Source organism: Dermacentor andersoni, chromosome 2 (genome assembly GCF_023375885.2).
Source record: "Dermacentor andersoni chromosome 2, qqDerAnde1_hic_scaffold, whole genome shotgun sequence".
Taxonomy (NCBI): Eukaryota; Metazoa; Arthropoda; class Arachnida; order Ixodida; family Ixodidae; genus Dermacentor; species Dermacentor andersoni.
This window is the reverse complement of record NC_092815.1, coordinates 100,516,849-100,528,888: the sequence shown is the minus strand read 5'-3', so window position 1 is coordinate 100,528,888 and position 12,040 is coordinate 100,516,849. Positions and strand designations below refer to the sequence as shown.

General features: G+C 49.4%; 1 protein-coding gene across 1 annotated transcript; it reads right to left on the bottom strand.

Annotated features, from left to right (window-relative positions):
- Nucleotides 1–823: 823 nt before the first annotated feature.
- Cdk5alpha (Cdk5 activator-like protein) lies at nt 824–6,163 on the bottom strand. The gene has a single exon (XM_050188347.3). It carries the CDS (start codon nt 5,985–5,987, stop codon nt 4,872–4,874), a length of 1,116 nt encoding a protein of 371 aa, XP_050044304.2. The 5' UTR covers nt 5,988–6,163; the 3' UTR covers nt 824–4,871.
- Nucleotides 6,164–12,040: the final 5,877 nt, after the last annotated feature.

Genomic DNA, 12,040 nt, shown 5'->3' with positions numbered 1-12,040 from the left:
ATATTCTCATGGAGCACTTCTGTATTAAAATATGGGTACAAAAGTTTAGAGAAAAGAATGAACTAAGAATGGCAGGGATGACAACTATAAGAAATTTGCGCAGTCGAGTCAAGTAAGGCACGCCAATAGTAGTGATCGCTGTGGATTGCGGCAACAGGCGGGTTTAGCCTGGCGATCGATACCGACAATTTATCCTTCCGAGAGTCTCTTGGAATGTCGCTGAGTATGTTATAACGTGTATGGCAAATAAGACAGGCTTGCTACTGCTGTATAGATAAACATAAGCAGGAGGCTGGCACAATTATGCTCATTTAATAACGCTAGGTCTCCCAAAGGCACTTCGCGCGGGCAAAGTAATATTGCTTTCTGCGCGGAGTTGTTGAAGTTGTTGAGGTCCGCTGGCCTGCACAATAAAATTTGATAACGCTACCTGCTACCGTTGCTACCACATAGGTGTTTACGTGGTTTATTTCGTTTGTGTCTATCTCTCTTTCTATTTCTCACCTGACCCTTTTCCCCGTGCAGGGCAGCACATTAGCACCACTTCTGGTTAATTTCACCGCTTTTGTATACGCCCTTTCACTGTCCATACACGGACGTCATAACCGCAGCTTTTGCGTTAACCGCAGTAACAACGCTTACGGGCATAAATGCTTTCGAAGTATAACTGCGTCAGATGGTAACATGGTCTCGGCTCAACCACGATTAACGTAACTAAGGCATAGTGTTATTGCTAATTTAAGAGAGGTGTCGCACTCGAAGCCGTGGCTTGCATTCTTTCTGAAAGCCGGAAAAAAAAATAAAAAGCACGACACACATGGTGGAAAAGGTCTGAACAATCTTTATTTTTTTTGCTCCCCCAGCAGGTATAGGTTTTGTACAAATGAGCAGCACAAGCTTCGCACGTAGTTCTCGGTGGTACTTCTTTTTTTGTTTTGTCATCAGTCGAAGCTTCGGTGAAGAGAAAGAACAGACATGCTCGGGTACATCAACACCACTATCCGAGAACACTTCTACCGGATATTGTAACAGGTGACTTATGCATTGTAGTAATGACTATGCAATGAGTTGTAGCACTCGATACGCAGAGATGAACTGTGACTTCAGCGTTGCCATGCAACTCGGAAACATCGCGAGCGCACATTACCAGAATTGGCAACCGAACTCCTTATAAACGAAAATAACAACTTTCACCTCTTTCTCTGCTTCACAATGGTAGGTGTTATTTGTTTGCTGAAAGCAATAACTTCCGAAACACGTTGCATGGACACAGACGCCAGCAGATCACATTTTGGCGCTCACTTGCCTAATTAAGCAACACAGAAACCATCCATTGACGCCTGTCACAAGAAAAAAAGAACGCTCGAAGTGCCCAGAACCTATCAACAATACAACGTTCAGCTATCATTAACATAGTAGCCGATGTCACGGACAGATATAGCGTGCGGCAGATCATGTTTGACAAGAAGCTGCAATAAATAGAAATTTGGCATATAATTTATGTAAGCGTTCTGATGCAAAAGAGCAACAATATACAGTTGGAGGCTAGTACATAGCTTGTGCGTGGTCGTTCCATTACCGGCCCTCCTGAAATTATGCAGAAAAGTGGTTCTACAAGAAGCATGCTTTACCGCAATAACAGGTTTGGCGCGGTGAAGCACGCTTCACGTGCGCGAATGAGAGGTACGCAGCGAGCACTGAGTGCTTGAGATTCCAGCAACGCCGAACCCTTTTTGAGGACGACTTTAGCTTTAGCTCCGTGGTTGTGAATGTGATTTCTTACATTACCAACGCTCGCCGGAAGTAACAGTGAGCCTTGAACTTCGTTTGGCTACCTACGGCGTCACCGTCGAAAGTAGAGGAGACTGAGCGAAATGCGACGTAAGCAGTTCGACGCCGAAGACAAACATGAAGCAATGACTTACTTGTAGTCAGCTGCGGGTTTCAGGTTTGCGTGAATGAGTTCACGAAGTATGTACGTTAATTTTCATGACAACACGCTGACTGCAACGAATATATGGCTGTTGTCTTTGTTCATGCAATATACACCATTTTTCTTTCCCCCCCACCCTTTTTTTTTCAGCACGATCTCGTTATGTAGCAGATGTGCGAAATAAAGCCTTAGTGTTGCTGATGTGCGCTTGGAAACGGTCTGGGCACGTGCTTTTTTTTCTCTAGTTTTCCCTCGTTTGACATCACTCGACGGACTCGACCCCGTGGGCAACGTCGCACTCAGTGCTGGCTCGCAAAAAATGGCCTACAACATGAGGCTGCTCTCTAGTTCGTCCCGCAGTGAAATTCGAGCATCGAACAACGTATGTTAAAGCGACCGTACGTTGCAGAAACAGCAACCTAAAAAGCAGAAATTGAATAAAGCGTCGTTTTGGGAGGAGCCGCCACCTACAACGGTTTCGGTGAGTAATGCGCGGCAGGCTGCCACCGCGCTACGCATGCGCAATACTCCGCAGGCGTTACCGAGGGCGCGCCGCTGGGGAAGTCGGCGCGATCGATGAGCGCCCCCTATTTCTTTTTTTTCTTTTGAGGGAGGGGGAGGGGGGAAGGGTGTTCCTGCAGGGAAGCTCGCGAATTCCGCGCAAGATGGCTGCCGGGTCTCCGCGGCGCCCCAGCATTGCCGTAGAGTTTTCTTGCAGCGCTTCCGCTCTCCATAGAAAGCAGCCGACAAAGTGAAAGTGCTTCGCCGCGTCCTCATTGAACAGTTCTATTTACACCTACAGAAACAAAGACTGTAGAAAAGATATTCAGCTCAGATCATTTCCTGCTTCGTGTAACCGTATACGCGCTGCCACAGCGTAACTGCGTACTAAAATAACACATCGTGACTGCGAAAGAAAAGACAGCGGCTACGAAGTGGACGTATTTCTTCTGGTACTGTATCACAAGAAACATAGATAACAACTATTGGTTGCCGTTGCTTTGTAGCGGTTATTTATTGTTTTGTTTCGCTCGCCGCGAAAGTTTCTCCGGCTAGAAACGAGAAGGAAAGAAATGAAAGAGTAATGGTTACTATGTGCGAACCCCAAAAACGGCGATCTCATAAAATAGATATTGTGTCATGGCTTTTGGGGACTCTCTCGCCATTTGAGCGTCTTCGCAACACGTCCAGCAGTCTACTTTCGCTGGATAGATTTTGGGCACAATATATGCGCAGAAGCGTCCGTTTCAGCAGCGTTGTGTACGATCTAAAGTATCTCCTGAGTCTTCTTCCGCCGTTCCTACACGAGATCGGCTAAGTGATTACAACGTTGGCACAGCGCATTTTCATAGTTTCTTTGAAGGTTTCTTTGAGTTTATGCAGCATGGTCTCACTCCATTCTCCTTCAGCATTCTGTTTTGATTCCACTAACGTTACATGATGCAAAGTAAAGCTAAACGAAAACTAAGCGAAATCGAACCTGTCCGACTATATCACTTAGCGTCTCGAGATTCAAAAGGATATTCGGTTTCCGTTTTTTCTAACAATATTTGTACTGGTTATTCCTCTCTTTTCATTATTTCTTTTTTTTTTGTCGTAGCAGAATAAGTACGCAATTAACAGGTAATGAAGAAAGAAGAAATGAAAGCGTCGATGCAACCGTAAGGCAGTCGCAAAGACGATCGATACACAGACGTGCCCTGTACTAAAAATTCCACTCTGGCTGTGACCAAAGCGAACTTTCGTTCGATAATCTCTCCGTCGCTCGATCTATACATAGGGGCTCCCTCGAACGTGAGCATTCAGAGAGACGTAGTTAGCGTACACATGAGTAGCTTACGAACAAAATGATCATCCTTTCACATGTGGTACTTGGTGCGGTTTCTTGTCGGACAGTGTAACTCACAAGAGAAAAAAATAATTGAAACAAGCGGTAGATGACAAAAGTAAGAGAAAGAGAGGGGAAAGAAGAAGAAAATATTGCAGCATTGTCCCGCAACAAGTGAGTCGTAACAACGGTAGCAGAGGGATGGCGAGTACCTGGGGTTTTGCGGAGAAGAAAGCTGGTGCTCGGACAAACTTCACCGGGTTGCCCGCCGCTAGGCGTTGGCGAGTCACACCTACATTGCAATCTTTGTCGCACAGTCAACCGCGTCAGCGGCCTTGAACACACGGAGCATCGCGTCATGTTCAGGCTTTTCTCCCGTCCGGTGTCACGCACGCAAGACACTGCGCAAGCTAAGCGCCACCAGTCGAGGCTGCCTTTTCTGATGCTCTTCATACACTCCCCCTCCCATTCCACATGTTTCTTTTTGGCAGTTATGGCGGATGCTGCTCCGTCGACGCCATTCTTGAGTCCACGAATGACCGCCGTTCAACGTTCCGTACCCTCCGGTGTAGCGCAAGCGTTATCGCGCAGCATCTTTTTTTCCCCAGAAGAACTCAGCTGTATCAATAGGGACCGCATAACGTAAAAACAGGCTTTTTGCCTCAAGGAACATGTGTGCAGCAAGTGAACGGATGGTTAAATCAACTGCGGAAAGCAAGGTGCTCTTTCTTTGCTTAGGTGACTTCCAGGACATTGCTTTCACCACGATGTTTTTTTTACTCCCAATCCGCAAACAAATGAAAGCACAAGCTCGCCGTGTCCAAGCTCTTCACTCCTAAACCGTACGAGCGTTCAAAGTTGAAGATAGGAGGGTGACGGGAAAAGCAGCAGCAAGAAAGACAAAGAGCTTTTGATCAACGTGCGTCGAAGAGTGAAGGGCAACAGCACGTCGACGCAGCGTACACCGGAGTCAACACAGCGCTGAGGTGACGGCTTAGACAGAAGGACGGGTGCTGGCTTCTCGCTCTGTCGCTCGGAGAGGACCTTATTTGGCGAAACCTTGATACTAGAGTGAAGAAGCCCCGTCGATGGCGGGGCTGTGGGCGGTCTTCAACAGACGCGTGCCGTGGGGGCCATCGACGTCGCCGGCTGGGGCGCACACGCCTTGAGCTCGGTGAATACTTCAGTGAAGAAGCCCGGCTCGCTGTTGATGCGCAGCATGCTGGAGCTCAGGCTTTCAATAATCTGAAGGCAGCGGTCCCAGAACTTGTCCCGGTTCTCGTCAACCAGGAAGGGCTTGAGTGGATACGATATCTCGTTGCCCATATACGCGTACGACAGGTACAGGCACGTCAGCACGACTGCCTGCAGCTCGCGCTCGCTGGTCACGTCCTCGTCGACGAGCTCGCGCACCAGCATGTACAGGAAGACTACGTTTGCAGGGTTGATGAAGGCGATGTCCTGCCAGCCCTGCAGCAGCAGCGACCTGTCCACGGTTCGCAGCCAGAGAACTGCGTCGCCTGGCTGGAAGTCGCGAAGTCGCTTGCAGCGCTGCCCGAGGAACTCACCCAGGCAGCGGAGAAGTTCGGACGTTGAGGCTTGGATTACTGTCTTGCGCTGAGGACTCCCACCGGACTGATGAGATCCAGCCGGTTTGGGTGGAGCCGGTCTCACCACGGCCGGCTTCGGTGGCAGCGGAGGCGGGGCCGGCTTCGCTCCCGTTGGCGGCCGGTCGACGAGCGTGCGGCCCGAGCCCACGATGTCGAGTCCAAGGTTGTAGCAGGAGAGTGACTTGTGAACGTTCTTGTTGGGGTCGACGGGTTCCAGGGGCTGGCGCTGCGCGGCCGCTGATTTATTCTTTTCCGCCTTCTTCTTGGTTGAGACGTTGAAGTGCTTCCAGCTCAGCGCGTTGATGAACAGCGTGTGCTTCTTCAAGTGGTTGCCGCCATGGTGGTTTTGGTTGTTGTTATTATTATTGTTGTTGTTGTTGTGGTTATTGCCGTGGTGGTGACCGTGATGATGGTGGTGGTGGTTGTGGCCTCCACCGGTGATGGGCGGCTGCGTTTGAGACGCCGGCGGCGCCGCCATCCTGTCCTGGTGGTGGCCCATCTTGACGGAGTGCTGGCTGTTCTTGGCGTTGTTGAGCTGCTCGTAGCTGTACAGGTTGTACTCACTGTAGCTCTGCGGCTTGCGGTCTCTCGGAGAGAAGCTCAGCACGGTTCCCATGGTGGTCCCGCGGCCGAAGCTGCTGCAGCCTCGTCGAGGTGTTCTCTCTCCCCTCGAAGAGACGGGACTCGACGTTTTGGAAGCGGAGTTCACTCAGCTAGCGCGGTAGCGACGGATGCAACCTTCGTCCAACATGTCGCCCGCGCGCATTCTGGGGCCGATCGAAGCGGGGCCGATTCGCACGAGCAGCGTTGCCCCGGCGACGACGCCAGTGCGCGTGCGCGCTGCAGGCCCCTTTGCTGCCGCTGGACGTTGTGCCGAAGCGAAGCTATGGCGTCACCCTCGCCGCTGTATCGCAACGCCGCTGCTGCCCGTCTCCTCGCCAAGACGCCGGATCGATACGGGCGCGCGTTTTTCGCGGAGAGAACGGGAGTGAAGGGAAAAAGGGAAAAGGGGAGGGGGAAAGCAGCGACTCCCTTTGGGATGCTGTTGCTCCCGTGGATGGCTCCGTGGCGAAGCAGACAGGGAGGAAGATGCGGAGTGCACAAAGCCCTCCCTTCTCCTGATCCCCAATGCCTCCCCCTCCGTTCTTTTTAAAGGAAAGTAGGCGCCTGCCGTTGCCCTTTCTATAGCATATAGAGAAATGGGCGTTGTAAGCATGTAGCTTGATGAGTTGAGACGGGTGCTATTGTTTCACTTAGGAAGGAGGCTTCTGGATTGTTGAGCCAACAGCGATTCTTACTTTGTACGTTTTTGTGGATGGTACGCATTTGCAGGCCGATCTCGACTTACGGGCTTTCCTTCCAATCTTTCTCCTTTCATTATCATCTTCAACCACCTCGTTCACCCTTTCCTACACGGCTCTTCTTAAGCAAAACAAACCTAGTGTAATCGAAACAGAACAAGCGCAACCGAAAGAGGGTTGCCGAACGCTTCCCATCTCTTGTGTCTACCTCACTTGCTCTTTTCGAATAGAAAACCGAAGCAAGCGACAACAATCAGCCGGTAATACTGCTGTTTCTTTCGCAGAGTAGTTTCACAATGAACAAGAAAGAACGAAAACGAAGGAAAGAAAGATAAAAAGAAAGAGAGGAAGGTGAAAACCGTCTTTAGAGTAAGAAAAATGATACGATCATGGTCGTGGAGCATTAGTGAACGCCGAGTCATAAACCACATCCAGGATTAACGTGAGCTGCGTCGTTCGACCCAGCACAAAGAAGCGATCCGCAAATGCTTCCTGCTTTCTACTGAGAGCTTCCACGCTGAAAAAAAAAGAGAAGAAAAAAGCGCACCGCCCGAGGATATTTACGCTCGCATTACATTACGAGCGTTGTGCAGCATCGGCAAAAAAGGATTAATCTACGAGAGGTAATAAACGTTTTCCTTTCCGACAGATCAGGCGCCGTCCTGGAAGACGCAGTAAAAAACAAATTCGCGCGAGTCGCCTATATAGAAGCGGCCCACAGTTGCTAGGCATGACACATAACGTGATGAATGAAGTAAAAAAAAAAAAGAAAACAGGAAAAGAAAAGACGCTCTTAGAGGGAGACTTTGTGAATGCGTTTACGAGGAGAGGTGCGAGAAAGTGCGGCCGTTACCACGCAGCGGGGAAATGTCCGCAAACTATTTCCATCGGTCGCGAGGTTCGGTGCGCTGCAAGCTGAGCCATTTGTGCGCTCTTATTCCGGTTCGTGGATCAGGTTTCTCAGTAGTGCAGAGCTGAGTGCGTGGCTATTTAAGTACATTCAGTATAGGCGCTGGAGCTGGAAACACTAATTAAACTTTACTTCTCGACTGGAATGGCCGAGAGCCCGGTGTGCGACTCCTGTGGGTGCGTGGAAACCATCGCGCGCCTATTGTGTACCTGATCTCGCTGTTAAGTAGAACGCCTCTCTCTGTGGGAAACTTTAAACCGACTACACTCAAGACCGTTCTCCAAATCAAAGACACTGGGACTGTGGCCACACCCGTCACTGGCACGAAAAGCGATTCGTGCGCTAGTACAATACTTCAAGTGCACCGGCTTAAGAGACAGTTTACAGTGTTCCTGTGCATCGTCCCACACGCACTCAGTGCTTACTCTCTCCTTTTTCTCCTCTTTCTCTTTCTATTCTCGTTTACCCCACCCCCAGTGTAGGGTAGCAAACTGGGTGCTTATCTGGTTTACCTCCCTGCCTTTCCTGTCCTTGCTCTCTCTCTCTCTACTTCTCGACTGGCGTGTAAGTCGCGTACCACTTCGTTCAGTATATTTTGGTCGCTTGCCTACCATAAATCAAGACCTTCATTTACCTCGAGTCTTCTTCCTGGCTAACTTTCAGCCGCACGTGAGAAAAATTAATAGCCACAGAACTTGCGCAAGGGTTATTACGAATGCGAAGGCACTTTGAGCTGAAGATGATGTAGCTCAACTTGTTTTTCGAAGTTCATTTAAACAATTTATTTTCCTTGCGCTGGCCGCATTTATTGCTTCAGATCATTCGCAGTGCGCAAGCAATGATGAGTTGTTTCACATAAATTGAAGCTGTTCATTTGTTCTTATTAAATATTCGCTACTCCAGCAGTTACATTGAGAATTAATATCAGCGATATAAGCGGCTAAGAATGCTTTTGTGATTGTGAATGACTCGTTATGGGGTTCTCTCAAATGCACGTACTACTTGCTCAGAGAGAGAGAGAGTAAACTTTAATGAACACCAGCAGTTCTGTTGGCTGGGCCAGATGCATAAATATATTCTTTAGAAGCCTCTTTAATCTTTCTAGCTATTCTAACCCTCGGTGACTACTGCATAGGGCTGAACTCTAGTTACCCCCAGTGGCGTAGCAACAGGGGGGGCCGGGGGGCCGTGGGCCCCGGGTGCAAGGGGCCAGTGGGGGGGTGTCATATGCCTGAAGACACCCCTCATTCCGCCGGCTTGACTGGGCGCAAATGGCAAAGAATGCTCCAGTATCCAGTAGCCCGAGCTCATGTACCCGATGCGTTGCGCCGCAGAATTGTCGGCTGCAGCTCTATCAACCCCCCACGAAATGGTTGCACGAATGTGCGGGCTAAAAAATTTAATTCGCGAAATGGTCGCTAAACTATTCGCCTTAGCGGAATGTTTCATGTGGGGTGCGCTCGTGCCACGCGTTCATGCTTGGAGCAGGAGTCGCTAAACATAGAGTAAGGCGTTGTAAGGCGTTGAGGTTCTTGGGTCCTTCCGTTCAGAGCGCGCAGCGAAGACGAACAAAGACAGCAGCAAGAGGGCGTTCAACGAGCGCACGCGGCGCTCTCGTTCACGGCGAAGCGTTCGTTGACAGCGACGTTGCATAAGTACGGCCGTCAAAAGTCGCGAATGGGATTCTCTCGATTGTCTTCAGACTCGGTGCGGCCGAAGAGTTTGGCGGAGTATGACTCGACAGGCTGTATTATAGCTGTATATAGTCGCAGGCGCCGTGATGTTCAACTCGCTTTTACTTCCCCTCTCCCGCTCGCTACGAGAAGCCACTGCGAAACCTGCCGTTATGTTTCACGCTTTCCTTCTTACCCTCGGAAGTTTCAGAAAACTGTTGTTCTTGCGTGACTTCATGTCATGAGTACAGCGTCTGTGTTAGCTGCACAGAATTTTACAAAAAAAAAAACGCGAATTTTGTAAGGATATTTCCCGATATTCTATGAAGTTATGTGTCTTTGTGATTACTAGGAACTCGGTAGCGTGGAAACTATGGCAGATAAGTAATAATCATATCCTTAATAATCCCTTAATTAGTACTTATAGAGGAAGCACTTCAATTCCAGAATTGAGGAATCAAAGTCGTATTATTAAATCAACAAAAACTTCTTACACAAAATCGTTTTGGGTGCTACAACCTACAGTACTTTGGCACTGCGGGCGGCGCCCAGTATGGTAGTAGCGAAAGAAAGAAATATGAAATAGTGGACCAGTGAGGTTGATCCCTTAACCCTCTCCATTGCGAGTACAGACCAACAGGTTTCGCTGGCACGGGCTTCATCGCGGTCTTTTTTTTTTTTTTAATGGTGACGTGCTCTATTCTGTTCCCAATCTTTTGGTGGTACCGCAGCTCGGATAATCACGTTTGTCCGTATAGCAGCAAATAAAAACAAGGCTTTATTGATCACAATGAAGAGAACTCGTAATTGTCATTACAATGGCGCCCGCGCAGCAGGGAGGCAGGTGGCGTTTTCCGTTTTTCTAATATGGCGGGGAGATCAGCGTCACTGAGACACAATTTAATTTTCGTTTTCGTTCAGGGCGGCCCACAGCCAGAATACTGTGGGGCATGGTAGTTACGACGATTTTTGTGAAGTTGTTGTTGGGCAAGATGTGAATGTCGGCCTTCACTTTTGCAAATGCAATGTTGCCGCTAAAATTAATTTGGTAATTAAAACATTATGAAATGTTTTTTTTACTTGTGACGTGAGCCGTATTTGCCACGATGCCGCATTTGTATTGGTTACCAAGCCTTAGAGTCTGACAGAAGATGTGCACATAAGCTTATCACAAGTTATCAGTGCAGCGCCCTGTGTTATTTGGCGCAGAAAAAACTGCGTGCATTGGCCTCGAGCTCTACCACTGGAACAGCTGGCGCCACCGTCGGCGTGACGTGCTATTAGGGATCACACGGACATAGCGGCCGCATCGGCTGCTTCGGGAGTGCCGAAGCGAGCTGAAAACGAGAGTTTTAAATTCCCTCGTACGCTGCGGTCCTCATTTATTGGCGAGATTTTCCCGCTTCGAGGGTCTCCTTTACAATGATTGAAAGCATTACAAATGTTAGTGGGGCAACATGCTAGGCTACTGCTCGGTGCCGCAGTGCCGGACGTACGCACCGGAGCCCGGTGTCAGCCTTATTCATACGTAGCCGCAGGACAAGAAGCTGCGTGAAGCTTGGCTCGCGAAACATAAAACCGGCAAACAGTCACCGGCTACAACTCGGGTATGCAGCAAGCACAGACGCGAAGAAGATTTCTGCTACGGCGCCGGGTCTGCGATGCTCGAAAAACGCGCACTGAGACGCTCGCCCGAGTCCGCTGCCCGACTAATGTCATTACGGTTTGGTCTATGAACTTGTCGATGCTATAGATACTGGCAAGTTCACTGGAGTGGAAAGGGAGCGGTAAGAAGCACATTAAAAAAAGCATGGCACATGGTCATGTTTGCGTTATGAATTAATGCACCGGATAACAAAAAAAGAAGCCGCGGGAAATCGCAGGCTGAGAACAATAAATATATAGTGCGAGGCAACTCGAGAAATAATATTGAAACGTCCAAGAATTTAGAAAAAAAAAAGAAGATTGAATCATCGCTACGGCACATCACAGGCGTAGGCGTCGAAGTCTCTACAATGAAATTATTTTTGAACTGCTCTGATAGCGCCCACGCAACAATGGTTGCTTGTGTACTGTCAAATGCTCACATTTTGCGGCCTAAAGCTCATGGCATGGTGCGAAAACGCGCACGCGGCGAAAGCGAAAAAGTGCGCGGACAAGCGTGCAGACGCGCAGTCGGTCGCTGCGAAGCTGTGCGATCGCTGCCTTGAGGCTTCATTCTATTACGCTCCATTTAGTTATACAAACACTATAAGAACATATTTCACATAGTTTGCTCTCAGAGTTTGCCTACCTTTCACGCAAGAAGCCGGTTCGGGAGACTCCATCGCGGCGACCGCGCACTGTGGCGTTCACCGTACATATTCGGTAAAGAGATAGCGTCTGTAAACGATTCTGTGCTTTCAGTTTGCCCAAGGTTATTATTTAGACAGTAAAAAAACTTCTCTAGTTTTGAAAGTACTTACAGAAATGTCCGGGAGAGCTCCCGCGTGGTGTTTTCAGTGTGCGCTGACAGCAAAACCTATGAGCAGCGCGCCGCGTGATCCCTCATACTACGCCAGCGAGGCGCTTCCGGTAGATGGCGACTCCGTAACTCCTCACCGCCAATACCTGCTGCATTCGCGATCTCTGGGAAAGAAAGCGAAAGAGAGGGGGACCCGGCGGACGTGCGCGGTATCCAAGGCGGCTGTACTGGTGCTGAAACCCGGAAATTGTCGATATCCTCGCCTTCCTCGACTACACCCGGGGGGGGGGGGGGTGACAGAAGACCTATGGGCCCCGGGTG